At 49.8% G+C, this 27200-nt stretch overlaps 1 protein-coding gene across 6 annotated transcripts; it reads left to right on the top strand.

Moving 5' to 3' along the window:
- The first annotated feature begins 3202 nt into the window (after positions 1-3202).
- Positions 3203-27200, top strand: tcf3a (transcription factor 3a). 6 transcript variants are annotated; one of them, XM_076991409.1, is made up of 19 exons: positions 3203-3739; positions 7707-7823; positions 8097-8157; positions 12519-12589; positions 13570-13645; positions 14468-14505; positions 14627-14753; positions 14907-14959; positions 17253-17352; positions 17583-17680; positions 17911-18055; positions 18227-18282; positions 18399-18477; positions 18737-18813; positions 18928-19225; positions 19342-19474; positions 22599-22828; positions 23443-23589; positions 23691-27200. In XM_076991409.1, the coding sequence occupies exons 2-18, from the start codon at positions 7749-7751 to the stop codon at positions 23580-23582; spliced, it is 1857 nt and encodes a 618-aa protein (XP_076847524.1). In that variant the 5' UTR covers positions 3203-3739; positions 7707-7748; the 3' UTR covers positions 23583-23589; positions 23691-27200. The 6 variants fall into 6 exon arrangements, with proteins under 6 accessions (XP_076847524.1, XP_076847522.1, XP_076847523.1 ...); XM_076991407.1 differs by lacking the exon at positions 22599-22828 and adding an exon at positions 20020-20258 and having other exon boundaries at positions 3204-3739; positions 7742-7823; XM_076991408.1 differs by lacking the exon at positions 22599-22828 and adding an exon at positions 20020-20258 and having other exon boundaries at positions 3204-3739; positions 18931-19225.

Raw genomic sequence — 27200 nt, 5'->3', positions numbered from 1 at the left:
GAGCGTACCACTCAACCACATGAGAATCACCTTACAGAAGTCATCTCACAACAACTGCCCCACACCACCGCCCGGTTCAATACCGCATCTGATACAGCCATGTGCCAAAATGTTTATTAAATGTGCGTGTGTTTTCACATAAATAGGCTAGCATTGTAACAAATTTCTCATTTAAAGCAATATTCACAGGAGTTATGCAAATATAATTGCATAATGTAATTTAATTAAAGATAAATGAAATGCGTCAAAATTGAAGAGGGCACGCAGAACTATCCCAGGAAGATGAAAAGCCACCATTCCTTCTCTCCAGGTTTTGTGTCTCTCGATTGGTCAATGTTCACGCCAGAAAATCCCTTGGTCTTGAAACAAACCGCCTCGTCTCTTCCAACGACCATTTGGCTATTCACGTTGCTCGTGTCCTGCTTTCGTTTATCGACTACGGGGGGGATGCCGTCTATTAAGACATGCTACTGTGATCATGTTCTTCTAGCAATGTAAGCCAGGACACATACAGCATGGTGCACCATCACCCTCACATTTGAACCCCAGGAAAAGCCTCGCTTTCTTCTGATTGTACTCTCGGCAAGTTCCTACAGACATTCAGGCCTCACAAAGGCCTCACAAAGGCTTCCACAGAGCTGCCCAAAGACGCACGACACAGACAGCGCTCTGGACTGCCCCGGGTTTGCTGTCCTCGGAGGTCAATGTTCGGTGGCCTGTCACCCCCCCCCCCCCCGCCCCCTTAGTCTATTGTGACGCGTCGGCCGCTTCGCCTCCCGTCCGCCCGGGCCGTAAAGGGGGGCGGTGGTTGCCATGGTTTCGCCACCCCTGGCGGATGCTTTCAGTTAGCTAATCCAGCCTGAACCTCTCCAACCCCCTGTGCTGAATGCACTCCATGTCAGACACAGATGCTCCTCTTTTTCGACTCACAAGGCAGCCGTCTCGCGGCCGTCCGCGGTCCACGGTGCTCTGGCTTCGGGCCGCTCTCGGGCTGAGCCGGGCTAAGCTCCGGGAAACGCATTCCCAATTTCTGAATGCTGTAACCCCGAACGTCCACTGATCCCGAACTAGGACCCCCAGCTATTCCTTGGCAGCGCGTAGCTGCATAGATCTTGGGAATTTACCGCGGGTTCGCTCCCACGAAACTGCATGTTGTCATGAATATAAAACATGTCGACATGTGTGACTCTTTGGAATTGCAGATTTCCAGTTTGAAGGAAGAATGGCCGACGTTGACGTCTTCTTAAGCGTCTTCTTACGTGGGAAGCAGTTCTGTCCTTAGTAACCACCAACAAATCAGTAAACGTCTGCATACCTGTTATATTTGTCATTTTTATCATCTCGTGTGTTTCGTTTATTAGTTTATGAAGTCTGATGAGTCCCAAAATAAATGTCAGCTCTGTAATCAGTGACAAATAATGAAATCACTAAAAAGTCATTTCAGTTTCTTGTTGGTTATTTAACCTTGAACCGTAAACAACACAACAACAAAACTGTTAACACAAGTTATCACTCTTGTCATCATTTTAGAGTTTTCAGAACAAGCTCGCACAATCCCTATTCTTTGCCCAGGGCTTAACAATTCCTCGTGTACTGCAGACGGATTAGTGATATGCTGACTTGATATTCTGGGCGACTTCCCCCCATCCTCACAGACTGCTACCCTGTTGTCATCTAGAGTTCTACAGGATTCCTAACCTTCCATCTCTATGTGAGTCATAACCCAAGTAGACATGTTTGATTCCCTGTTTCTTGTTGTCTCAGAGTGTTAAAATTGACAAAACGGTTCAGTAATTATGCACTCACTATTTGCCAGCTTATCAGCTATGTAACATCTTCAGAGCATCAGAAGTGGCATAAACTTGTAAAACTTTCAAAATAACATTTCCCAGAAATCACTTCTTCGTTTTGATCAATTTTTTTTTTTATTCGTGTTTTTGCTGTGTGGATGTAGTTTATAAATGTCAGAGGTGTTTTTGTCCTCCCATTCTCACTTTAAAGGATGCTGTTTGTCTTGATAAACAAATTCAGGTCCAGCACCTGAGGCGAGGTGATATTACTGACTTGAGTCATCAGGGCATGTCCCAAGCTCGCCCACCCATACCCCCTAAAACCACAGTGACCTCATAAAACACCAGTTACAGGGCTCACACACAGCCTCATGCTGCTTGTTGTCACTGCCAAACACCAAATGTTGGTGCTTCCTTCTTTTTTTTTTGTAGCCAACAGAAAGTCCATTTACACCTCAGGGTGAAAGCCATTTGCCCTGCTCGCCTCCCGATTGGGTAGCAGCTTGTTCAGGCTTCAATTAGCAAATGTGTTGGGTTTTTGATATCTGTGATAGGTACAGTACATGTTGGAAGTGTTTAACACCAAGAGGCCTGTGTAAAATGACACAGTCACAAAGGGGGTGAGAAAATAAACATTTTTGAGACATTTTTGACCAGCCACAGTGGGAATAACCAAAAGGAACCGGGGTTGGCCTCATTAGTATTCAGCAACGTTTTTAAAAATGGCCTTTTAAGAGCCTTGCCTTAGCTTAGTTTTGTGTAGTCCGAATATAACCATCTGTTTATGTGACAGCTACAGATATGCATTCAAGTTTGTTTCTTTAGCTTAAAATACCTCTTTCCATTTCATTGACTTATTTTTGCAAATCTCTTGAATACAGATTGAGAAAGCGTTTTTCCTTGAAACAAATGTCATATGGCAAACATTTTTAGTTGATTTTTTTTTATTTACTTTATTTTAGTTTTTGAAAGTTGAAAATAGTTTGTTCAAATCCTACCTTATTAAAAAAATCACGTGCCATGACATCTGGGAATACCGGGTAACCAATTTCTGCAGCGTCTTAAGTGCTCATTCTCTCTTGGAAGGCCAGATTTTATAAGTTATTTTATACAAATACGTTTAGTAAGGTAAAGGTTGTCGTTTCGTGTAGACCTCCATTACACTGCGTTGTTGAGGCTAGAATTTGAAGGATACGTTGTATGTTAAACAAATTTTTTTTTGCAGTTTTCCATAGCTTCCTGTTGCCATTTTTTTTTTCAAAACCAGGGTAGGGTGTGCAAGGAAAAGAGGCCTGGCTATGGGTTCGTGTCGATTACTACTGGTTTGTTGACGTGTCAATCAAATGTTTTCGGGCGCTCTATTGGCCAGTCGTCTTGGTTTATTGCTCTATCTTCGTGTGTTTCGAGTCCACTCGCTCTTCAGTTTCTGTCGTCTCACTCCGCGTGCTGGCATAGTGCTGGGCAGTTTACAACAAAATCCTAGCGATTTTTGCATTAAAGTTGGGGATACGGTTTGTTTTTGCGGTCGCCGCTTGAAAAGTACTCTAATAATAAATATTTTTGAGGCGTTAACGCGAAACATCATATTCTTTGTGTTGGGCGTTTGAAATTGGACACCGCTGTAACGTCCTCGTTTTCTGCGGAGTAATATTGTTGGAGATGACAATGTGGAGGTGGCTAAAATGTCTACTCGGAAGATGAAATGGTTACAATTGTACCAATCCTAAGAAAACCGCAGGCTAGAACTTAGCGGAGTTATTGTTCAGTTGTTACATTGTAATTATACTCCGCCGAGGATTGTTACACTTTTCGAGGATACGAGAGAATACAAAACTCAATCACTCGGTGATTTGTGGGACCTAAACCGGGGGGAATTTGTCCCCCAACTTTGTTTCTCTCTCTCCCAAACGCACCTCCTGTTGGATGCCGACCACTTAAACGGACAAAAGGTAAAAATATATTTCAAAGTCTCGTGTGATAGCTGAACGTTTACGTCCGCCTCTCATTATATTCGCCTTACCCGGGTGAACTTTTATAAAATAGAGTTCTGCAATAAATGTAGCCAGCTAACTAGCCTAGCAACTTTTTGGTGAAGCGGGTCCTAAGTTTTTTTGTCCGAGGTCCTTATAAGCTCCACTTGTGTTTCTTTGTTCGCTTTGCGCTGCGATGTCAAGTGTAAACGGCACATTTATCAATCCGGTTCCATAAAGTCATGCGGCTTATAGCCCAATATTACTGAATTTTCGATGCACTTTTAAGCGCCTTTAAATTATAATAACAACTTTGAATGATGTTTAATAATATGCTGCGTTTATTTATTTATTTTTTATTATAACTGAAACATTCTGAGGTAAATTTAACGTGAAATATTAAAAGTGTGGTTTGAGTTAGGTGCATATGACGGCTTGGATTATAATTCAGCACGTCTGTCGGCCTCGTTAGTTTATTCCACTTTTCGTGGGAAATAACTTTTCCTTTAATTCTCATCGTTAAAAAAAAACTTTGCAGCTCTGATGATGAACGGAGCGTTTTTCGGTGTTTTCAGGTGCCCGGTGTTTTTCCACTGCCGTGTGCGTGAACTACCGACGATCCTTAAGATGTTTTTGAAACTTTTCGAGCAGCCACTCTTTCTTTGTGTTGCGGAGAGTTGAGGCCCGGTGGGCCACTCCGCTCACATTTCTCTCTACCCCAATAATCCACACGAACAGTTTCCTGACGTGCCCCATTTTCCGTTAAATATGCGGCTTCTTATCGTATTAAAGGGATTTCGCAGTGATGGAGCGAGTAGATAAGGCGTTTGCTCTAGAACAATCGATAAGTATTTATTTGCGTCGATGGCCAGGCTGGAGAATAGAGGAGGAGGGGGGTGGGGGGGGGGGGTATTAGGAGAAAAGGAGTGAAGCGTGTCCGTGCGGGGGTGTCCGTGGGTTGTGGAGGTCAGTTTCTGAGAGGATGGACGAACACAATAACTTTTCTAGCGGTTTCTCCGTCGTGTGCCGCCCGTTACGAGCGTCGTCGACGCCGGAGTGGAGCCGTGGCGCGCGCGCTCGAGCGCGCGAGGGAACAGGCGGTCGGTTCTAAACGCGCTCGACGCAAGAACACGTGAGAAAAAAAAAAAACACACGAGTGCGTGATATTCACACTGTCGTCGCCCCCCCCCCCTTCACGTTTAATTATAAAGCATGGGATCCTCTGTTAGCGGGGCTTCAGATCGTGCAGTATGCGTGTAAAGTTAATTCATCTTGGTCATTGCATGCTGTAGCAGTTGGAGGCGGATTGGAAGGGTTCAGAACCTCGTCAGTTCAGTGGACTTGCCGGGCTGAACACGCACTGATGGGCTTTGTTACAAATTATAAACAGGAATCAGGCAATGACGCCTCGTGTCATTTTCTCTGACGTTTGAGAAATGCCTAATTTGTTACTGCAAATCGCAGCCCAGTTGACAATGCCACAAGACAATAATTAATATGGATATAAATCAGTTACACAAGAAAATTAAGATATTTCATGTTGATGGCAGTAGCCATTTACACAATGGTGTCTGGATTCATTGTACTTGTACAAAACCAACTGTAACTGGTTTAGTACTAGATTTAGTATATTAGCCAATAACATGCTGAAAGTTGTACCGTTTAGGCCCAAATTATTTAAAATATTTTAAGATAACAGGAGTCCTAGCAGGAGATTATATGGGACATGTGGGACATTTTCTTATGTATGTTTGTCCAAAGAATATGACCATCCTTGCCTTAGAGCTGTTTTTTGCTGCAGGGCCCTGTAAGATGTGTATTCTGTCTGACTCCGCTGTGTGTTTTAATCTGTCAGTTTAGTGAAGGATGATGGGTAATCCGCCCCCCACACTTATTGTGGGAGCAGATTATTCTTCTTCTGCGTAATGCTCAGGTTTATTGTGTTGGATGAGTGATGCTTTGCTGTGGGAACTTGGGCAGAACACTGAGGCTCTGTGTCTGTGGTTGTTTTATAAACGTTTGGTGTCGGGATGCTTTCATGTTTATTCGATTACACTATTCCAGATTTTGACTCCAGTTTGTTACAGTGTTATTATATTGTTTTGGGGCCTCGGACTGGACAATATGTTGCGTACTCAATATATGCAGATTGCATAGACTGGATGGAGAGTCAGAATTGCCGAGAACTGTGATCAGCCTTAACTTGAGAAACATTAGCATCCAGGGTTATTTTGGGGTCAGCGCCACACAGCACAGGTAGCTGTTTATCGCAGTGCCCGCATGCATTCGTGTGTGGTTGGTTGTTATTGAATCCCCTGGACCGGAGACTGGCTGGTGGTGCCCCTATCTGGTTAACCCAGTGCTGCTGGCTGTGATGTGGTGCATTGTGGGAAAGCCCATTTTAACGAGCACGTCTGTGAGGTGGAAGTGGAGCGCGCTCAGATCACCTCGGCGACGCTGCTTCTGAAGCCGTCTGAAGCTGCCCTCGCCTGGAATGCTTCCTCACCTCAGATAAGGCACGGGGGACGCACTGATACCGGGGCAGCGTCTTTCTGCTGTGTTTACACTGGATTCTCGGGATTTATCTGAACCAGAACGATGCGCAGTTAGTTGTCTTTAACGCTCCGGGTAGGATGTTACAAGAAGTGACGATTGCATTTTGTATTTAGACGGGATACACAGATTGACTGGATTCATAATTAGATCTGAAGCTGTGGCTTCCGTTGTGTTTGAGGGGAAATGCTGTCATACGACTGTTCATTCCCTCGGCTGAGTCACGCCAGGTAGTACACAGGATTTCTCTTTTAAGGGTCAGGGAATATATGTCCTATATATGCAGGATTTTTGTTTTTGAAGGTCAGGGTATATGTGTATTACATTACAAATTAAAGCCATTTTGATAAATGGTCTATTTAAAAAACCCAAAACTATGGTCAGTGCCTTTACCCTGAGAAATTCTGTTCATAGTGCCTGTCGTGAAAACTCCTTGTAAACTTTGGTGTAGACCAAACATTCCAGCGCTTATCCCACTTTAACAGGCTGATCTTGGACCAGTCCCGTAAAGATCAGAGTGCGTCCCGCTCGGCGTGCGAAAGCACAAACAACCTGCAGTGCAGGAACGTGTCAGCAGAACCTCTATAAATGTTACATGTTTCCCATACAGAGGCCAAGGGCAGATGGCGTAGTGTGCTTGGTCTGCCAGCGAGTCACTGCGCCCTTCGTGTTTGCGAAGACATAACCTATCCGTAGAGTTGCGCCAGGATCGGTCCAACCAGAACCGCTCAGGTCCAACCAGAACCGCTCCGACTGTTGACGTCGGCTCCTTTTGTCTCCCATTCACCTCTGAACTGTACCGTTTGGTTTGGCCGTCTGGAGCTTTAACGTTTAAAAATAGCCAACACGTTGCCGGGACAGCCGAGACACAGGTGGGATATCCCAAGACTTTGCCCGAAGAAGACTGTGGGTTTAGGTTTGATTTAAAACTGGACAGTGGGGACCCATTCGAAAGCAGCAGTTCACTTTAACCCAGTAGAGACCCAACGTACGGCGGGGGAAAATGAGCACAGGAGGCCCGATCTTGGATGGTTGATGAAATTCGCTGTGACACATTTCCTGTTTAGACCTAATGGAAATTTTTTTTAAGGTTAGATTTTTCAAATACACCCTGTTTTTTTGTGCTTTTCAGGAAATAATAGCTTAATTACTAGCAGCTAGTACAAACAAATTGTGATTAGATTTTAAAACAAAATAAAAGTCTCAGCGCTACAGGCCGCTACTCAAGAGTCTTTGTACACATACGTGTAGCATGTAATAGTGTTTGCAGTCCTGCACACAGGAATGTTGTCACCTGATGCTGACCTGTCCAGACCGAGCGTAGGCTAATGGCTAACGGCTAACGGCCCTCCAAAAGGGGGCCGGACTCATCGCTCTGCCTCCCCACCCGCAGGGCAGTAAAGTCGCTGTGTCTGTGTACGCGTGCAGAGCAAGAATGAGCGATACCAGCATCAGAATGGCCACTGCAGGAACAGACAAGGAGCTCAACGATCTCCTGGACTTCAGCGCGGTACGTGCAGGTTTTGGAGTTACAAAAGGGGGGGGGGGGGGGGGGGGGCGGCTGTCCTGTGTCAGCGGTGCAAGGCCATCACGTGTTCTCGTGACCTCACGGCTTCAGTGCCGTATCGTTCCCGCCGATGTCTTTGTCTTCTGTCTCGCATGCTTATTTGGTAAATGCGATTTGCCGTTGCGTTTTTTTTTTTTTTTGGTTTGTTTTGTTTGTTTGAAGCGTGACCTTCCCTTCCGTCGTTTAACCGTGTCTTTTCTTCTGTTTTTCCTGTAGATGTTTCCTCTTCCGGTGGCGAACGGAAAGAACAGACCCAGCGGCCAGTTCAGCGGGCCAGGTAGGCACTGCTGCCCTTGCCCAGGGCTGTGTCCCCCCCCCCCCCCCCCCATCCAGGACTGTCCTTTTGCTCGTCCCACTGGTGCTGTGCTTCTGTCTCTGTGTGGTGATTCTGCTGTCCCTTCCTTGTCCCTGTTTGAGAGTGTGTGTGTGTGTGTGTGTGTGTGTGTGAGGGGGGGGGGGGGGTTAAAAGGTCATCCCTCATTTGCCCCCTTCTCCTCTTTCTCTCGGACTCTTTCGCTCTCTCTCTCTTTCTCTCCATTTATCTATACGTCTACCCCCCCCCCCCCCCCCCCCCCTCTATCACCTGCGTCCTCTCCAGGGTGAATTTGTAATGCCTCTGTTAATTACCCAGTGTTACTCAGGGGTGAGAGGAGCTTTCTTTTTCGGTAAGTAATCACCTGTAGTGCCCAATATAACAGAGTGGTTCATAGGAGACGGGCCACTCTCCACAAAAGACACTCGCCAATATCAACTTACAGCTTGATCCCGAAACAGGATAGCAGAGAGGGAGACACACACTCCCGTCAAAACCGCGCGCTGCTCAAAGGTGACGGTTAGAATTCTTGTCCGAGCTTCTCCATTGTGGGCTGCGTAACCACGGCGGTGCGCGTCGTGCTATAAGGGCTGAGCTGATAGGAAACACATGTGGTTCAGTGCATTGTTTTAACCAAGAGCAGCCACGACACTGCTGGGGCTTCGGCGAGAGTTCTTCACGCGCGCTGACGATCTGTCCCGCACACACGGCGTACGCACCTCTGGCGTCGCAGAAAGGGGCAACTTTGGCGAAAGGAAAGCCAGTCTGTCTTTTTTTGATCCGTCGTGCCGGTATATAGTGAAGTTGCGTTCTCAGAGAATCCACCGGCGCCATTTGTGAAGGTCGTGGTGAACTTTCCCAGCTGTGCGTGATAGTTTGGGGGGGCTTATCTAAGGTACAACCCCAAGCGTCCTCCATATGAAAGAGGAACAGAAGCAGTTCACAGTGCTAGACCGCAGCACGACAGGTTATTTTGGTCAGACAGAAGGCTTCTGGATCTTCTGAATCGCACCGAAACAAACAGCGCAAACGCGAGACCCCGTTGCGTGCGCCTCGGTCCGGACCAAGCCATTTTCCTGAAGTCCGCTTACAGATGCCACCATCTCCGCTGCTTTGTTCTCTCCCACTGCTGTTGCGTGTGCTGGCGTCGTCTCTTAATACCCCCCCCCCCCCACGGGGACTCAAACCACCAACAACAGCACCGCGGTCACTCGTTTGGCGTTGGTCGCAAACCCCGCTGTTCCCGTGACGGTGGTGCGGACCCGTCCGGCACATGTGCGTGGGAACCTCCGATCGCACGGAGCTCTTCGGCAGCGGCCGGCGGAGAGAGAGAGATCTCTCGCACCGCTGATCTCGACTCCCTGAGGTGTTGCCGGCCAGCGAGTTTCATTTACTGAGCATGCGAAAGTGAGAAGATGTGGGATGTGTATATATAACTGCAAAACTAGGTGGAAAGACGCAGCGGAGGACTGAGGTTTGCATGAAGCGGAACTCAACTGTCCTGAGATCAGCCACGGGCCGAGATCTAAGAGCGGAGATGAAGGTTCAGAGTGTGACAGGTGAAGGCCAGACAAAGGGAGTCTTTCACAGCCCCGATCGGAGCCGAATGACTGGTGTGTGTTGTAGTGTCTGTTCTGTCAGCAGGTAGCACGTCGTATCTTTTGATATTATTCATAAATGCCTTCAGGGCTTGTGATCTATTAGTGCGTGTGTGCGTGTGTAAGTTACACTCATACTCTATGACTCAAGGGGGACTAGACTCATTCCAGAATTTTTTCCTGTAATTATAGCCGTGCTCTCTTTAACGGGGTTAGTGTGTGTGTGTGTGTGTGTGTGTGTGTGTGTGTGTGTGTGTGTGTGTACACGCTCTTCGCCCTAAAGGGCTGTGTGGATACATCTGCCCTGACTCATGCTCTGAGCTGTACCATGTGCTGAGATGCAAACACACAGTCTGTGCCTCTGTCTTGCCCCCCCGGGGGTGGGGGGGGGGCAGTGAGCACGGTGTGGGGTAAAGGACTTACAACTGGCAGCCCATGGCTCTCTGTCCCTCAGTAACCGCTGCGTCTGCACAAACAGGTAGTGCAGCAGGGTGACTCACTCCTGCTGGTTACAGAGCAAGGGATTGTGGGACCTGGTGGGGCGGCCCAAGGGCCCAAGGTTAGGGGGCCAGGAGCCCAGATCTGACCCCAGCACGCCTGCTCCAGGCACTGGCTCCACACTTACCAACATGCCCTGTTTCTGTGCCTCTTTTTCTTCTTTTTATTGGGCTTTCGGAGCAAAGTTTTGTTTATTCAGGTGTTTGGCGTCGGGGTGGGTGGGGGCGTGAGGGTGCCGTTTTACCCTAAAGGCGTTTTTCTGCCCTGGACGTTGGGTTGAGCAGGTTTGAAATGGAAAAGCCTCACGTTCTCTCCCTGTCTTCCATTAATCATGCGATCTGTTAATAAGACTGAATATTCGACATGCTTATGAATATGGATTAAAGCTATTTTGGAGAGTTTTTTTCATACACCCCCACATGTCATCACCCTCCTGTTGCCTCTCACATTCCACAGTATTAGTCTGGTGCTTGCTCTCTCTCTCTCTCACTCTCTCTCTCACTCACTCTCTCTCTCACTCACTCTCTCTCTTTCTCTCTCCCTCCTCTCTGTGAATAGCTGTATAAATAGCGATCTCTGTGCACCCCCACATCCTAAGCTTTCTTTAAGCGGTTGCGTTCTGCTCATGAAATGTTGCGTACTGGCGGGAAGTCCCTGTATTGTTGAATGGCGTATGTAAATAAACGGCCCCTAATGAGATTTCCAGGGCTATTGTCTAAAGGCAGGTAGTGTGGTGTGCAGTAGCAAAGTGCTCGTTAACACACTCAAATCATTCTTTCCTGTTGTTTGGTCCTGCTCCGTTGGTGATGTGTGTGTGTGTGTGTGTGTGTGTGTGTGTGTGTGTGTGTGTCTGCATGTACTTGCATTTCAGTGTGTGAATGTGTATGTGAGTGAATGTGTGTTTTGTGTGTGTGTGTGTGTGCACATTGACAAGGGAGCCTGTGATGGCTCTGGTCCACACAGTCGGGGAGCATTAGAGCTCGGAGGCCATAGACTTCAGATGAGTGATGTGTGTGTGTGTGTGTGTGTGTGTGTGTCCTGCGCTTTGTTTGTGATTGAATTTGCTGACACAAGCCCACGTAGTCGCACTCCAAAACACCTCTGGAACACTGCCGGGAGATCACAGTTGTCACGGCAATGGTGCCGGCCTCGTGTTTCACTCCGGTTCTGCCCGGCTGCCTACGCTGTCATGATTCTCTCCCCGCCCCTCCCTTCCTCTCCTCCTCTCCCTCCCCCTCCCTCTCTTTTAATTAGACAACAAAACAAAAAATATGAATATTCATAAGCTGTCGTTTCATTAATATGCACACTTATGCAAATCAGCACACAATTAAGGCTCTTCTCTCTAGAGATCTTTGCCAGTGTTCAGGCACGGAGGGGGGAGGATTCTGGAAATTTCTGCTCTATCAGTCTTTAAAATTCTCCTGCTCCACTTCCCAACCCAAATGTGTTTGCGTACTTGGCGGAGCCCAAAGCCCCTCACGGTCGAAACCGTCGAGGAAAAAAAACGTTCGAGATTCTACATTGCACTTCTGTGCCTTTGAGCTGAAAATCGCTTTTAGGTTAGGACAGCAACATCACACACTCGTGCACAATAAACTAGGGAAGAAATGCATTATTGTTTCCATACACACAAACTCCAGCTTGTCCGCACTATGTAACCGCTGTGTCCTGAAGGGGGCGCTGTGATTGGTGTGCGTCCGTATGAACGTCGGCGGCCCATTGGGCCCTGAGTGCAGTCTTGCTTCTGCCGCCCTGAGGACCGTGCTGGTGGAGCGTGTGTGCGCACGCTAACGGCCATCGGGACGGGGAAGCCGCGATGCCCAGACCCGATCCACAAACCTGCCTCGCGCAGGGTCCACGCTGCAAACGAGCGTCTTTACCGTCTGCCTCCTCCAACGTGGTAAACCACCGAATTAAAAGAATCCTTTCCAAAGGACTGGATTATAATCCCTTCCTAATGGGAGTCTGCTGGAGGAACAGCTCGGTGTAGGTGCAGCACAAGTGCGGGTTTGGGATTCACGTCCCACTGCGACGCTTTCGCCGATGTACGATGGAATCGTTCGGAATGCTGTTGCTTAGGCACGTGAGCAGCAGTTAGACCACAACCGCATCGCACGTACAACAATGACCCCCCAGTGACCGCAACTGGTCAGAACCACTAATATCTCCGCCAACCCTCCGGGCCGGGGGGGTCGAGATGTTGTTCTAAACAGCTTTGTGTCGCAGGTTTGGACGATCGGACGGGCGCGGGCTCTTGGAGCGCAGGAGAACAGAACAGCGCCTCCTTCAGTTCACGGGTGAGAACACACACCCCTCCCCCTTCACCTCCACCCTACACACACTTCTTCACCCGCCTCAAGGTTCCTTGTGATGACCGCCAGGTAGAAGGTAGCTGATGTTGTGAAGGTGGTGAGTCCAGGATCATATCTAGCGGAGTTGGGAGGTCAGACTCAGCATGTGACCGTATCAGTGGCTGGTCGTCAACTGTGAAGAACAGGCAGTCAGGACTCAGGACTTTCTCATGGCTTTAAACAGCCCTTTGAGAAATACTGCCGTCTTTTTAATGGCTTAATTTTAAACGCACAATGACAGGAAATTAGTTATATACACAGTCCCTGTGTTTCAGTCGGCGCTGTAGTATGTACTTTCTTTCCTGAAAGCTCGGTTTGGTGTATTGTAAATCCGAAGTTAAGCATGTCTGACAACAACACACACACACACACACACACACACACACACACACCTCTACATCATCACCGTGCCTGGCAGGAGGACCAGAAGCAACTGCTGATTCGTTTATAGATCAGATCTTCAGGCACAGATCAGACACCCTGTAAATAACCCGTGCCACACGAGTCCGGGATCGAGGAATCTGCCCATCTTATATCGTTAACGCCTTAGACAAGAGCATTGCGCAGCTGAGCGTTAGCTGGGTCGGCCCGACATCGGATCGGCCGCAGGAGAGTCGCGGTGCGGCGTGGGTCCGTACGCACCGCCTGCCTCTTATCTGTCATGTGGCACGCCAGATCACAGAGGCTCCATAAGGTATCACGACCCGGTCGGCGTAGTGGCCGAGCACAACGCGTGCACCCTGCAAGATCTCACGTGTGACTGCAGAGGGCTTCGCAAAACAAGATGAGATAGGCTTATCTCTCTCCGTGACCTGCGTGAGGTCTGTGTGTCCGTGTGTGTGTGTCATTTCAGTGCTTCGGGTCATAAGTGTCTGTGTGTGTGTGTGTGTGTGTGTGTGTGTGTGTGTGTGTGTGTGTGTGTGTAGACATTTGGAGATGGAGCCCACTACAGCGAACATGAAGGCATGTCTCCTTCATCACTGTACCCCTCAGCGATCGGAGGTATGTGTGTTTCTCATCGTGTTTCTCATTTGTTTATATGAAACCACGTTTGTATGGTTATATATGCTTACATGGAAGCGTGCTTCAGTGTTTAGATATGTTTACATGTTTATATAGTTAGACTCAGCAAAGTAGCGTAAATAGACGCACACACTCGGACTCTCTCAGAGCAGCTGGGTTCTGTCGCCTCCGCACCCCGGACGGGCTCACGGGGGGATTCCCTCAGTTACGCCCCACACGGGGGTGCTGGGACACGGGGCTGTTGAGACAGGCGGGTGATAGAGGGACGACCATTGGATTATAGCCCCCGACCCCCGACCCCCACCCCCTGCGTCCCAGGCTTAACAAGGGGGGCGGTTGTCTTTTAGCAACAGTGGTGCGTGTGTGTGTGTGTGTGTGTTTGTGTGCGGTGGTGGGGGTGCTTAATTAGTGCTGGAGCATTTATAATGGGGCAATTTGTTGTTTGGGTCCCAGTCTGAGGCCGTAAACAGCACACCTCATGTAGCCGGCCAGCCCCACAGAGCCAGATGGAGGCAGGCCAGACAGACAGAACCCCCCCGCACCACCTTCTCACAACGCATATATCACTACGCCACCGCGCTACGACTTCGACGGCGTGCATCTGCCCGTTGTTTAATGCAAACACAGACATCACCTTTCTATATTCCTGGACGTCTGAGAAAGTAGGACAGGTGTCGGTACCCTGAAGGATTTGGTGCCAGAGGGCAGCGTGTGTTACTAACCGCGTTCTAGGAACGATCCGATATTTTCAACCAAGGGACGTTCAGCTACATCGGTAACGTAATGTGATTTGGATTGCAGGGAAATCCGAAAGAGGACCCTACTCCTTCAGCTCACAGGTACCGCCTCCTTTCTGGACCTCGCTTGTCACGTTTTTTGCAAATACAACGGCATCTAGCTTTAAGCGCTGGTGTCACCCACTGACCCCGCCCCCTTCTGACCCCGCCCCCTTCCCCCCAGTTCCTGCCAGGTGAGATGCCCATGCCCAGTCCCGACGGCCTGTCTCCCTCCGGCCTGAAATCGGCGCCCTCCGCGTTCTACGGCTCCTACCCGGCCGGACGCAGGAGGCCTCCGGATGGCGCTCTCGGTAAGGGTGGAGCCAGTGGTGGTGGTCATGGCGAGGAGGGTTAGGGGGCGGGGTCTTCACCCTCAACACATGCACCCACACGCGTGCACCACACACACGGTCTCAGTACCGCGTCTCACCGCTGCTTAACGGTCTGTGTTTCTCTTTGTTCAGATAACCAGCCTAAAAAGATCAGGAAAGTGCTTCCTCCCGGGCTCCCGTCCTCGGTAAGCATGCTCCTTCAGGGTGTGTGTGTGTGTGGTGTGTGTGTGTGTGTGGTGTGTGGTGTGTGTGTGTGTGTGTGTGTGTGTGTGTATGTGTATGTGTGGTGTGTGTGTGTGTGTGTGGTGTGTGTGGTGTGTGTGTGTGTGGGCACGCGTGTGTGTGTGTGTGTGTGTGTGTGTGTGTGTGTGTGATCTCATTAGTAAATTGAATCTCTCTCAGGGCATAGTCTATGTCTGAGCCTGGATTAACATTGGTACATGCCATCAGACTACCCTTGCCATGTGCGTGCAAACACACACACACACACACACACACACACACCTAGGCAAAACAATTGCCTCCACATTAGTTCACATCATATGAAGGCACATTATTGTGCATGTGTTCCTTTAATGTTATTTTGCCTCATACAAATGAATCTAGAAATCTAGACGTGCACATGAATATTAGTGTCAACCAAATATTCCTATTTATAGTGTGGTGCTTACTCATGCAATGTGCTGTTAAGCATTCATGCATGTGCCTGGTTGTCAAAATAATAAGCTCCCACTTCACGCTTCTCAACACAAACACACACACACATACACACACACACACACACACACACACATGGTGTGCGTGGTCTTGGCTGTAAGCTGGGCCCGCAGGTCTCACACTCCTGCTCTAATACCTGGCCGTCCGGGCGCGGGTGATGGCGGCTCTTCTGAGCAGACGTCCGACTGCCCGCCTCTGACTGCCCCCCCCCCCCTTCAGTGCTTTACCATCAAACTACGCCACATTGCGGCAAACGTCACCGCCGCCATCTCCTGTGGCACCAGCCGCTTTTAACAGCAACCAGACGAACCCTCCGCACAAAACACGGGTTTCTGTGTGAGGCCCGCCTCTCTCTCTCTCTTTGGTCTCTTTTATTTTTAACCTCTATTTTGCCCCTTTACACTGACACTCCTCCTCTTTCCAGAGCTCTGTCTCTCTGCCCCATCCGTCTTCCTCTCCTGCGTTCTTTCTCTCTCCTGTCTCTCTCTCCTGTCTCTCTCTTGTCTCTGCCCCATCCGTCTTCCTCTCCTGTGTTCTTTCTCTCTCTTCTTTCTCTCCTGTCTTCCTCTTCCATGTTCTCTTCTGTCTCTCTGCCCCATTCGTTATTCTCTCGTTCTCTCCTGTCTATCTGCTCTTTCTGTCTTCCTCTCATGTGCTCTCTCTCTCTCTCTCTCCTGTCTCCCCTCCCCCCTCTGTCTTTCTCTCCTATGTTCTCTTTCTCTCCTGTCTCTCTGCCTGCTCATTCTTGCCTTCTCACTCTCTTCCTCTTTGCACTCACTCCTCTCCCTCTCTCCCTCCCTCTCTCCCTCCCTCTCTCCCAGCTGCCTGTGGTGTTGGCTGGCCTCCAGGAATGGGCAGATGGCTCTGTAATTGGGAATGCAACGCTGTCCTCTCTCCCTCTCTCTCTCTCACACATGAACGCGGCCTCTCTCTCTCTCACACCCACTCTGATTCTCTCTCTCCCACTTTCTCTCTCTTCCTTTCTTCCATCTCTCCACATCATACTGTTTAATCAAATTACACAAATAACCCTCAAAGCCCGGGATCTTCAGTCTTTGGGCTTTATAGCTTGATTTCTTCATTTACACCAAAACCCCAGAGCCTGGAACCAATTAAATCAGACAGGATCTGTAGCTGGGCCAAGAAATGGCTTCATGATTTTGCTTTGTTTTCCACCCATCTAGCAATTTTAACCTTTTGTTGTATGGGCGAGCTGTATGTGTCACCTATATTTGATGAATTTCTTCGACCAGACGCAATTTCACGCTGTATATCTCTTTTATGTATTGTTCGGTTGTAGTACAATAGTACAACATACTAAGATCTTATTTTTGAGGTGTGTGTGTGTGTGTGTGTGTGTGTGTGTGTGTGTGTGTGTGTGTGTGTGTGTGTGTGTGTGTGTGTGTGTGTGTGTGTGTGTGCGTGTGTGCAAGAGTGCCTGTGGTGGGCCATGCTGCTATTTGGGATGTTTCCCTTGGGACAGCATGTGTTCTGTGTTCTGTGGTGAATGTTTCCTGAATCAACACACACACACACACAGAGCACCATCTCACTGTCGCAATAACATAACCACTACACCATGACACAAAAATGCACATGGCACTTTGGTAGCAGCTGTTTTTTCTTATGACACTACCCTGCAGACATCCATATCCACACAGGCATCCGAGAGCTAGAATCTGTGGGTAATAAACAGTAGGACGGCCGGCTGAACGCCCGTGTCTGGACACCCATATCCTCCATCCTCTTCCTTTTGTCCAGGTCTATCCTGCGTCCTCTGGGGACGACTACAACCAGGAGAATTCAGGCTATCCTGCCTCGAAGCCCGGCAGTGTCTACCCCGGCCCCTTCTATATGCAAGGTGTGTGTCCGCGCTCGGGGCCGTGAAGTAAGACTCCTCTGTTCCTCGTCTCAAAGCGCCCGGGGCTCCGTGTCCCTTCTCTCCAACGCAGAGGAGCGAGAGTTTGTGACACGTTAGGAGACGGATCGGCCCTCTGTGGCGTCCACTCCCGTCTTACATGAGCAGGCGGGCGGTCTGTAGAAGTGAAGAAGGCGACCTGCTCCTCATCCTCATTTTTTTTGCGTTGACAGACGGTTTGCAAGACTCGTGGGTGCAGCCTGGTTACTCCTCGCTGTCTCACCTCAGCCAGTCGGGCCCCTTCTCCGCCATGAACCCACAGGAGCGCCTGGTGAGACCCCTACAGTCTTCACAATGTCCCCCTCATTCTGGAGGCCGTCGGCCTGCGTGACTTCCTGTGCTTGTTGCCACGCTTGTAACGTTAAAGCGACCGAGCGCGTGTTAGACCGCCTGGAAAATGGCCGCCGTCTTTCCGGGGCGTTTTCGATGAAGGTTTGTTTAGTGCGCTGCTCGGGTTTAGTGGCGTGTTGTGGTTGACCTGTGTTTGACTGTCCTGTCCAGAAGAGGCAACTGTCCCCTCCCACCTACCCTCACCATGGCAACGAGGTGAACGGCAGCAGCCTCCCGCCCGCCTTCCAGGCCACGTCCGCCCCCTACGGGGTGCCCAACCACACACCGCCCATCAACGGGGCAGATGGCATCATGGGTAAGAGGCTCCGCCCTGCACCGGCCGCTGACCAATGAGCAGTGGGCACGTGGGATGCTGTAGGTCTGGGTGTACTGGTTCAGGGGGCTGGGCAAACCCTACCAGCATGTTCGTGTTTGCTCGGAGTGGTTTATGTTCTGTTTCTCCATCTCCCCCCCCCCATATAAACAGGCAACAGGGGCACGGCAGGAAGTTCGGGGGATGAGATCGGAAAAGCGCTAGCGTCGGTGAGTCAGCTGTGGGTGGTGTGGGGCGTTTCACCCCTCCTAAAACCGTTAGTACCAAACGGGTTAACTACCCGTCCCTGTGTCTCTTTAACCACGGCTGTACGTTTGTGTTGTAGATTTACCCTTCAGACAATAATGGGAGCACCTTCTCCTCCGCCCCACCTACCCCGGTGGGCTCTCCTCAGAACATGGCAGGTACGTGTGTGTGGGGCTGCTTGTGCGATTGCAAGTCACGCGCTTGCCAGTGAAAAGATCTGTGGCGCCATCTGGTGGCGAAAAGCTGCACTTGCTTAATTCAGTTCAGTAAGTTTGTCCAGAAGATGGAGGTTGCTACTGAATGTATGTTTGCGTGTTTACGGCCACCTAATCCGAAGGTCCACATCAGTGGGGGCGGAGCTTAATAAGTGTTTACCGAGTGCTGCAGCCAACGTGATCCATTTATCTCCTTCCACAGCGTCTGGGTCCCAGTGGTCCAGAGGGTCCACGCAGACGGCTCCGTCTCCCGGCTTTGAGGGAGGACTACCCGCACTGGTACAGGCTCCTTCGTGCACGTTCAGTTTACGCCGCCATTTAGCATCGCGGATCGTCGTCGCCCCTGAAACGGCTCGACCCGTAACACCGCGTGTGCCCTGTGTGTCTCCACAGCAGAACAAGATGGAGGACTGCCTGGGCGAGGCACTGCACGTGTTGCGGAACCACGCGGTCGGGTCCGTCCCGGGCTCGGCGCTGGGCTCCGACATACACACCCTGCTGGCGGCGGCCGCGGGGGGGGCGGCGGGTCTGGCCTCCCTCAGCCAGGGCTTCCCCCTGCACGGACGCCTGCCCGGCATGGCCTCCAACCACCAGGACGAGCCGGCGGGCCTGCCCAACTCCGGCGCCCTCCTCCACGCGCACCACGCCCCGCTGCAGACCCCCGCCACCTCGCAGCCCGAAGCCTTCACCAGTGAGTCCCGAAACGCCTCCCTCTCCGGCCCGTGAAGCGCTCCACCAACACTCGGTGGTGTTTCCAACCGGGCCGTGCGGCGCTGTTCTGGAACGTTCTCCTTCTTGCGCCCGCAGGTCTGGCGGGGAGCCTGTCTCGCTCCTCCGGCACCGACATCAAACGAGAGGACAAGGAGGACAACGAGAACTGCTCCATGGACGACAAGTCGGACGACGAGAAGAAAGACAAGGTCAACCGCACGCGGAACAGGTACCCGCCGCCCCGGCGTGCCGGACGCCGGCAGAGCCGCTCGGGTCTCCGTCCATCGGGCCGAGGCCACGGAGACATTTCGCTTGTGTGAAAGAGCGGCGAGTGTCCACTCTGAAGGGGTCTGTGAGGACGATTCCGCGAGGGACAGTTTGGGACGTCGGTTTATGTGACGGCAGTCTTAGTTAGACCTCGGCGTCCAGAGTTCAGCTCGGTCTCGTACACGATCTGCTTATTTCAGACCACACTCCCGCGCGTCACACACACTCCCGCGCGTCACACACACTCCCACAGGTACACACACAGCAACTCCCTAGGCCATTGACTGCACAAGAGCTCTTGAGCTCAGCACTGCCGGCGTACCTGTTCTGACGGACCGCACACACATCCACACACCAGACCAGATAACTGGCCTGTTTCCTCACCCGCGGCCCATGGTTTCGCGCCCCCCCACACTCTATAAGCGGGCTACGTTTGTTGTGACTATAACCTCCGCCTCTCGCCCTCTCTGTCCCACCCCCCGCGCCGTCCCCCCGCCCCTCCCAAAGCGACACCCCCGAGGAGGACGACGAGGACGTCCCGCCGGAGCTGAAGGCGGAGCGGGAGAAGGAGCGGCGCGTGGCCAATAACGCTCGCGAGCGTCTGCGCGTGCGAGACATCAACGAGGCCTTCAAGGAGCTGGGACGCATGTGCCAGCTGCACCTGAGCAGCGAGAAGCCGCAGACCAAGCTGCTCATCCTGCACCAGGCCGTTAGCGTCATCCTCAACCTGGAGCAGCAAGTGCGAGGTCAGTGGACTGACCAGAGGGGGCGGGGCAAGGGGGCGGGGCCACGTGCTTGGCCCCGCCCGTTTGACTAACGAGGGGAGGAGACACGGCACAGTGGAGGCGTGGCCATGCGGTGGGCAGGCCGTCCCACTCAGAGACGGATACGCCGGCTTGCTAGGCTAAAAGATTTTTTTTAAACGCCTGTTATTAAGGTCTTATTTGATACGGGCATTAGTATTGAATTTATTGATGTAGTGTGCAAGCCTGCTTTATCTTTTCTGAGTTGGACTGGTAGCTTGATTAGAAGCATGGGGCTTTGTGCAGTGTGCGTGTGTATGTGTGTGTGTGTGTGTGTGTGTCACTTCTTTCGTTAATCCCTTTGTCTGTTGTCCTCTGTTCACTGCTTTGGTAGTCCTGTCTCCTGCCGGTGTGCACGTGTGCTCTACTGTATTTGTGCTGCTAACATTCTCACGGTTGTCAGTCCTGACACATTTGTTATTGACTTCCCCAGCTTGTCCTGCGGGCTTTCAGCAACACGGCCGGCTTTCAGACCTAATTCATACCTTCATGTCGATTACACATTGTTAAAATTGAACAGTACAGAATGGCCAAACTTCTGTGCATAAATGCTACATTTCATGATTCTTGAATTTGAGCTTTTGAATATGATCTGTCTGAAACATTTTATAGTGCCATCTATAAAAGAGAAAAAGTCTTTGTAATGTCTTTACTGACATTTTCAGTCAACCTGCTGATTTTCAACCTGCTGAATTCACACGTCAAATTAAATTTGTAGCCATACTGTTTTGAAGAAACACATTTTTTTTATTTTTGGTAGTTTTCGGTACTTTTTTACCTTTGGTAGATTTGTATTGCCCTTTGGCACACCGTGAACTTGGGGTGGAAGGGTTCCTGTTAGCCACGCCCCTTTTTGTGCCAGCTAGCCTTCTGTGGAAAATGCTGCTATATATATTTTTTATCTAGCATATATGACGTGTACGTACAACGCTGGGTTGCTTTGAGGTGCATATTCACATTTACTACTGTCTCCTCAGTAACTAACCTCTCATCTCGTTAATGTCATTGCTGTGATTTATAACCCTTTACCGCACCAGGCTCTTCCCATCAGCCCGCCGGGTTTACGGGCCCCCGAACCCCGTGGCCGTGCTGTCTGTTGCTCTGCCCCTCCTGTATGTGTGTGAGCAGTGTGACGGGACGCTGCTCGTGCACCATACAGGACGTTGTTCACAACAGCCGCTCCGTCCCGTCCCCCCCCCCCCCCCCCCCCCCCCCTTTTAACCCTGTTTGGTGAATTCCACCATTCACGGCTCCCTCGCGGCGTTGCATGTTCTGGTCTGTCACGTTTAACACGCCCCTCCCCCGTTTGTTTCGCCAGGTTGCTGCTTTACTTCCAGTCATCTTCCTCCATACCCCCCCCTTCGTCCATCCACCCCTCTTACACGACAGCAGAGAGCTGGGCCTGATCTCTGCGTGGCAGGACAGGCTGAAGATGAGACACTCTCCTTCCTCTCGCCCCTTCCTTCCTCCTCTTCCTCACTGCCTGTGTGCACCCGAGCTTCGTCGTCCTCGGTCGCAGTTTGTGTTTGTCTGCACAGTAACGTGGCAAACGCCGCACCTTCGCTTCTTCTCTCGTCCCTCGTCCCGCTCTTTCTTTGGCTCGCCCCTCCCCCTGTCCCCTTCTGACTCCTCCCCCTGCCCTGTTGTCACCGCCCACTCCAAGGCAGCCCCCACAGGCCTCCGTTCTCCACCGCCCCGCCCCACCTTCTTGTATTGGTGCAGAAAAAAAAAAGAAAGAGAACAAAAGTCGTTCAGCACACAGTGAACGTTCACCTCTTAAGTTCTCTGGCTTCACGAACCTTGATCATGTATATCGTGGACAGAAGAATGAAGAATGGTACAAGGAGACACATTCCACAGGACTTTGCTAAGGCAGCGCAAGCTCACGCTCTCGTTCTCCGGCCAGCGGCTCCTTCTCTCCGCTTCCCCGTCCGTCTGATGCTCCAGGCCACCTATGACCTCCAGACCCCCAACAGATCAGACACCCAAAAGATCAGACACCCGAAAACAGAAACTGATGACCACAGACTTCGGCATTCAGAACTCTCTCTCGACCGCGGTTACTGTTTAGGTCAACTAAAACGGGAAAGTGAGAACAGGGGAAAGATTAACATTAAACGACTAATTTAGACCTTAAAAAAGACTCTGGCGTGATATTATGTGGCACAGACCGAGACCATTGTCCTGTAAGTTCACTTAAGCACCAATCAGTAAACTAGAAAGCCGATTGCTTAACGAGGTCATTAACGAGCGCCCCTCCCCCTCCTCGGTTGCCCTCGGCAGCAGCGTGTCAGAGGAGTGTCTGACGGCGGAGGAGAAGGACCAGCGGGACCGGGAGCGGCGCTTGGCCAACAACGCGCGCGAGCGTGTGCGTGTGCGCGACATCAACGAGGCCTTCCGCGAGCTGGGCCGCATGTGCCAGCTGCACCTGAGGAGCGACAAGGCCCAGACCAAGCTGATCATCCTGCAGCAGGCCGTGCAGGTCATCCTCAGCCTCGAGAGGCAGGTGCGAGGTAGGGCTCCGAAGTCAGGCTCCGCCCACACTCCCCCCTATCCTCCCCCACCCCTCCAGCACTGGAGAATGGGGCTGAGAGGGGCGGGGGGGGGGGGGGGCCCTCCCCGCGACGAGGCCCCGCCCCCACTGCTTTTGCGACGGCAGCTGCCACCGGAGGCTTGCTTGCGATCTGGTTTGACCCCTGACCCGAGCTGAGGCTCCGGGAGAGCCTCCCTCCGCCTGTGGCATTCTCACGCTGAGCCTCTGCCTTGACCTTTACCGATGGCTTCTGTCCCCATGCCCTCTAATAACCCACCCCCCCGCCCCCTCCTGTCATTCTGTGTCTCCACATGAAACCCTCCTCTGTGTGCGACTGCTTTGGCCTCTCATTAATCTCCAACACTGTGTGCGACTGCTTTGGCCTGTCATTAATCTCCACCACTGTTGTGCCTTCGTGTTGGCGCAGGCCCCGCTGGATTGTGTCAGCAGAAGAGTGAAAAACCAAGCCTGTAATCCCCTAACGTTCGTCTCTCTCTCTCTCTCTCTCTCTCTCTCTCTCTCTCTCTCTCTCTCTCTCTCTCCTCCTCCTCCCCTTCTCTCCCCTCCCTCTCTCTCTCCCCGTCTTTGCCACAGAGCGTAACCTGAACCCGAAGGCAGCGTGTCTGAAGAGGAGGGAGGAGGAGAAGGTGTCGGGCGTCGGGGGAGAACCTCAGATGCCTCTGGGAGGAGGAGGCCACCCCGGGATGGGGAGCGATGGACACAGTCATATGTAATATTTATGTGAGTTGCACCTCCATGCTATACGTGGAACGTGGCACTGCGTAGTCTAGAAGACGAGAGGGCTGGTTGCTCTCCTAAATTAATGTTTCTTTTGTTCACAGATCCTGTCATAAAGAGTCTTTCAGATGTGGCCTTACTCTCATAGCTACCATCTCAGTGTGAACACACGCACATATGGATCTTTTGAACAGACGTGACACACATTTTGCTTAAAACTGACACTTTGTCACACAGCTCACACACACACACACACACACACACACATTCATCATGGACCATTGGAGCAAACTGAAGAACACTGCTGAGAGAGAGCGAGAGAGAGAGAGAAAGAGTGGACCTCTCTGAGCACAAAGAACAAGTTTATTGGCTTCACTGCCATTTTATAGAGACTTCTCATACATTTCTGGGAACAATTACAGTTTTGAGCAGCGTGTCTTGTCAGGACTGACATGATTCTCAGTCAAAAAAGTAGACAAGCATTCCCCCCCACCCCCTACCCCCTACCCCACCCCCTACCCCCTACCCCACCCCACACCCCCTACCACACCCCCTACCCCACCCCACACCCCCTACCCCACCCCCGAGGCTCAGCGGCTGTCTCGCCTACGTCAGCAACGACAAAAGCAAAACACTCGGCCTTCATCTGAGTCAAGGAGGCAAACGGATCCTCCGGATTACAGCGTTATCTCAAGCCCGTACTCATTTCAACTCATTTCGAGCATGTGCAGAATTGTCAGCCACACGGGCCGCTCCCTTGTGGGCGTGGCCGCTCTCTTGTGGGTGTGGCCACTCCCTTGTGGGCGTGGCAGCGTCTTCGGCACGCGCTGGAAGAGCTCCGGGACGAGCCGCCGTTCTAGCGCACAGCAGACACACACTTCTCGCGCCCCTTGTGCTCTTAGCGAGGGGACAGAGGAGCGTTGGCTCTTGAAATGCAAACACACTGTCGTTGTTTCGTACCTTCTCACATCGTGGCCCCGGCGCAATGAACAACGAGCACCACGTGGCACGCAGACCCAGCCCGGTCTCTCCGACTGGACAGAGTTCCCGTTTGCTAGCCACAACCTCAGTACCAGCTCTCTGGTACTGCGTGTAGGACTAGCGATTGTTAGCCAGCAGTTGGGTTTATGAGATTAAAATAAATAAAAAAAACCAACTGTTTTATCGACTGCACGGAGCTGCTGACTTCATCAAAGGAGGATCACGCCCTCAAAATCGTTCCGCCGCTCATACGCTCACGGGATTTCAGCATTTCAGCACGGTAGTATTACGAGAACAAGTCCGATTCTGGGACACTGTCCTGGTTCTGGCTCTGAAACATCAAAGACACTAGATCTGAGTTGAGGGGCGGATGTCTTCTTAAAAGCCCTGAATTAGAATTGGGACTAGTGTCTGAATGCAGAAAAATTATGTAAGATGAAGACTAATGAGGTTTTTTGGTCAGTGGTTCAATGCTTAAATCATGTCAGGGGTATTTGTGTGTTTTGTTGACTTGTTAAGAATAGTGTCAACTGATATTTACATCTGCCACTTCTGGACAATATTTTTCCTTGAAATAGAGAAAGATAGATACGGGGTTATTTGAACATTGATGCAGGATCTCTGTGAGAGGATCCTCATATTGTTAAACTGACTCTTTACAGTTTCTTTTTTTTATAAAGTTCTAAATGTTGTTTTTACTTTTTAATATGTTTGAAATTTTAAATATGTGGGGGAAAATACCTAGCGTTCAAGAATGCCAGGAACAAATCTGATTGTTTCATATTCTTTTGCAATTTTGATAATGTGTTTTACTGGACAGTAAAAGAATGGTAATTAGCCAAACATCCTTTCTTTATAAAAAAGAGCATTAGAAATGCCTGTTCTTTCATTTTCTTTAAAAAAAAAAACCTTCTCATTTCTCCAGTTGTCTAGAGGGTTTGGGGTACTACAATATACTTTTTTATATTGTTACATTGCCCTCTCGGAATCAAAACAAGTAATCAAGGTATTGTGGTTGCACCACTGTTATGAAATCTTTTCATAAAAGCCATGTTTTCAGCTAACTGAAAGGGAACGTGATATGGATTTCTCATTTCAGCATCTAGTTTAAACAGTGTTCTTGTGTACTCCTTCAATCAATACGAAAGAATCTTTAAAAAAAACAAACAAACAAAAAAAAAACAAAAAAGAACAGAAGGTGAATGTTGTTTTTGTTTGTGCAAAGATTTAAAGTGAGATGGGAAGAAACTGGGAGAGATTAGGGTGGCCTTCCTCGTCCTCCCGGCCTCTGCACCCGACGGCGTTGGACTGGGGGAACGACGACGTACTAGTGCCTACTGCCTTTCGTTTCCGCTTTTGTTTGAGTTCAGTTGAAACCTGACGCCGGGTTTTAATGGAGATGTCACTTGTTTTGGTGGCTCTGACAAGAATATTCTAGAAATTCACATGAAGACGGGGGCGTGGGGAGTTTTTAGTGTAACCTGAATGAACTTTTTGCTCCTCTGAGCAAATAAAAGAAATTTTCTTTGTAAACGTGTTCCCTGTTTAGTTTTTATGTACTCAGTGGTGCACAGTCTTGGTTTTGATGAGTTATAAAGTCTTTGTATCTTTCCTTGTGTTATGCTCAGTCTCTATCTTGTTAACCTGGCTCAGTTCCCATAGTAACATTGTCTTGATGCACCTCACTATTTACACCAGCATGTGTAACAGGCATTTGCTCTTTGGTCAGCATTAATCCACCATTATCGAATTTAGAAATGTACCCGAAAACAGCTTCAGTTGTTACAGACATTATGTCAAATAGAAAAATATTAAGTATTGGGTTTAATTTAAGGTTATTACGGTGTTCAGTTTGGTCTTTTCGTTGTTTCTGCAGCGCGTTCAAGAATGCCATTGTTTTGAAGTGTGAATCCGTTGCTATGTCTTAAACTCATTTTAAAAGGTTGGGCCTCATGTTTATCCAGGCTGGATTGTAACAAGACAATTATTCGACTTCCATTAGCTTCTCTCATTCCACAAATATGAATCGATTTATGCAGGACTGGACATGTGAACATTTCTTTATGTAAGGGTTGCATCTAGGGGCAATTTTCTGACATGGCTGAGTCTAGTTTTAGGCTAAAGAGATTGACTGATGAATCCTGATCTTTTCTTTTTTTTTTTTAAGTTTAAACCAGAGAATTGAGTTGTTATTCAGTCTGAGGCTTTATGGAGTTGAACTGAGTTCATTCTACTCAGTGTTACCTTATGTAGTACCCTGAGCTGATTGGTTAATGCACACTTCTAGCTTTGTAATATAACTCCAAACCTAGGCTGTGTCCTAAAACTGACTCTTAAAGTGCACAGTTCCTGTGCATCAGAGTGTTCAAATTATTACTTATGTTGGGTGTTTTGAGAGATACGTTCAGTCTCTCAACATGTTCATCTACAGAATCTGCTGATTCAAGACATTGGGGAGGTTTCTGTATACCCCCAAAGTGCCTCCACTTTCCTATTTTTTATATAAAGTAGCTATTCAGAAATGTTATGTATATAAAGTAGCAATAAATGTGCCATTTTTAATAACAGAAGTATACCTTTTTCAATGTCTGCCATTTTTATTACTTACATCCAAATAAAGAAAGAACAATGTA

The sequence above is a fragment of the Brachyhypopomus gauderio genome, unplaced genomic scaffold, assembly GCF_052324685.1.
Source record: "Brachyhypopomus gauderio isolate BG-103 unplaced genomic scaffold, BGAUD_0.2 sc82, whole genome shotgun sequence".
NCBI lineage: Eukaryota > Metazoa > Chordata > Actinopteri > Gymnotiformes > Hypopomidae > Brachyhypopomus > Brachyhypopomus gauderio.
Note: the sequence above shows the minus strand (reverse complement) of the source record. Positions and strands in the feature narration are given on the sequence as shown.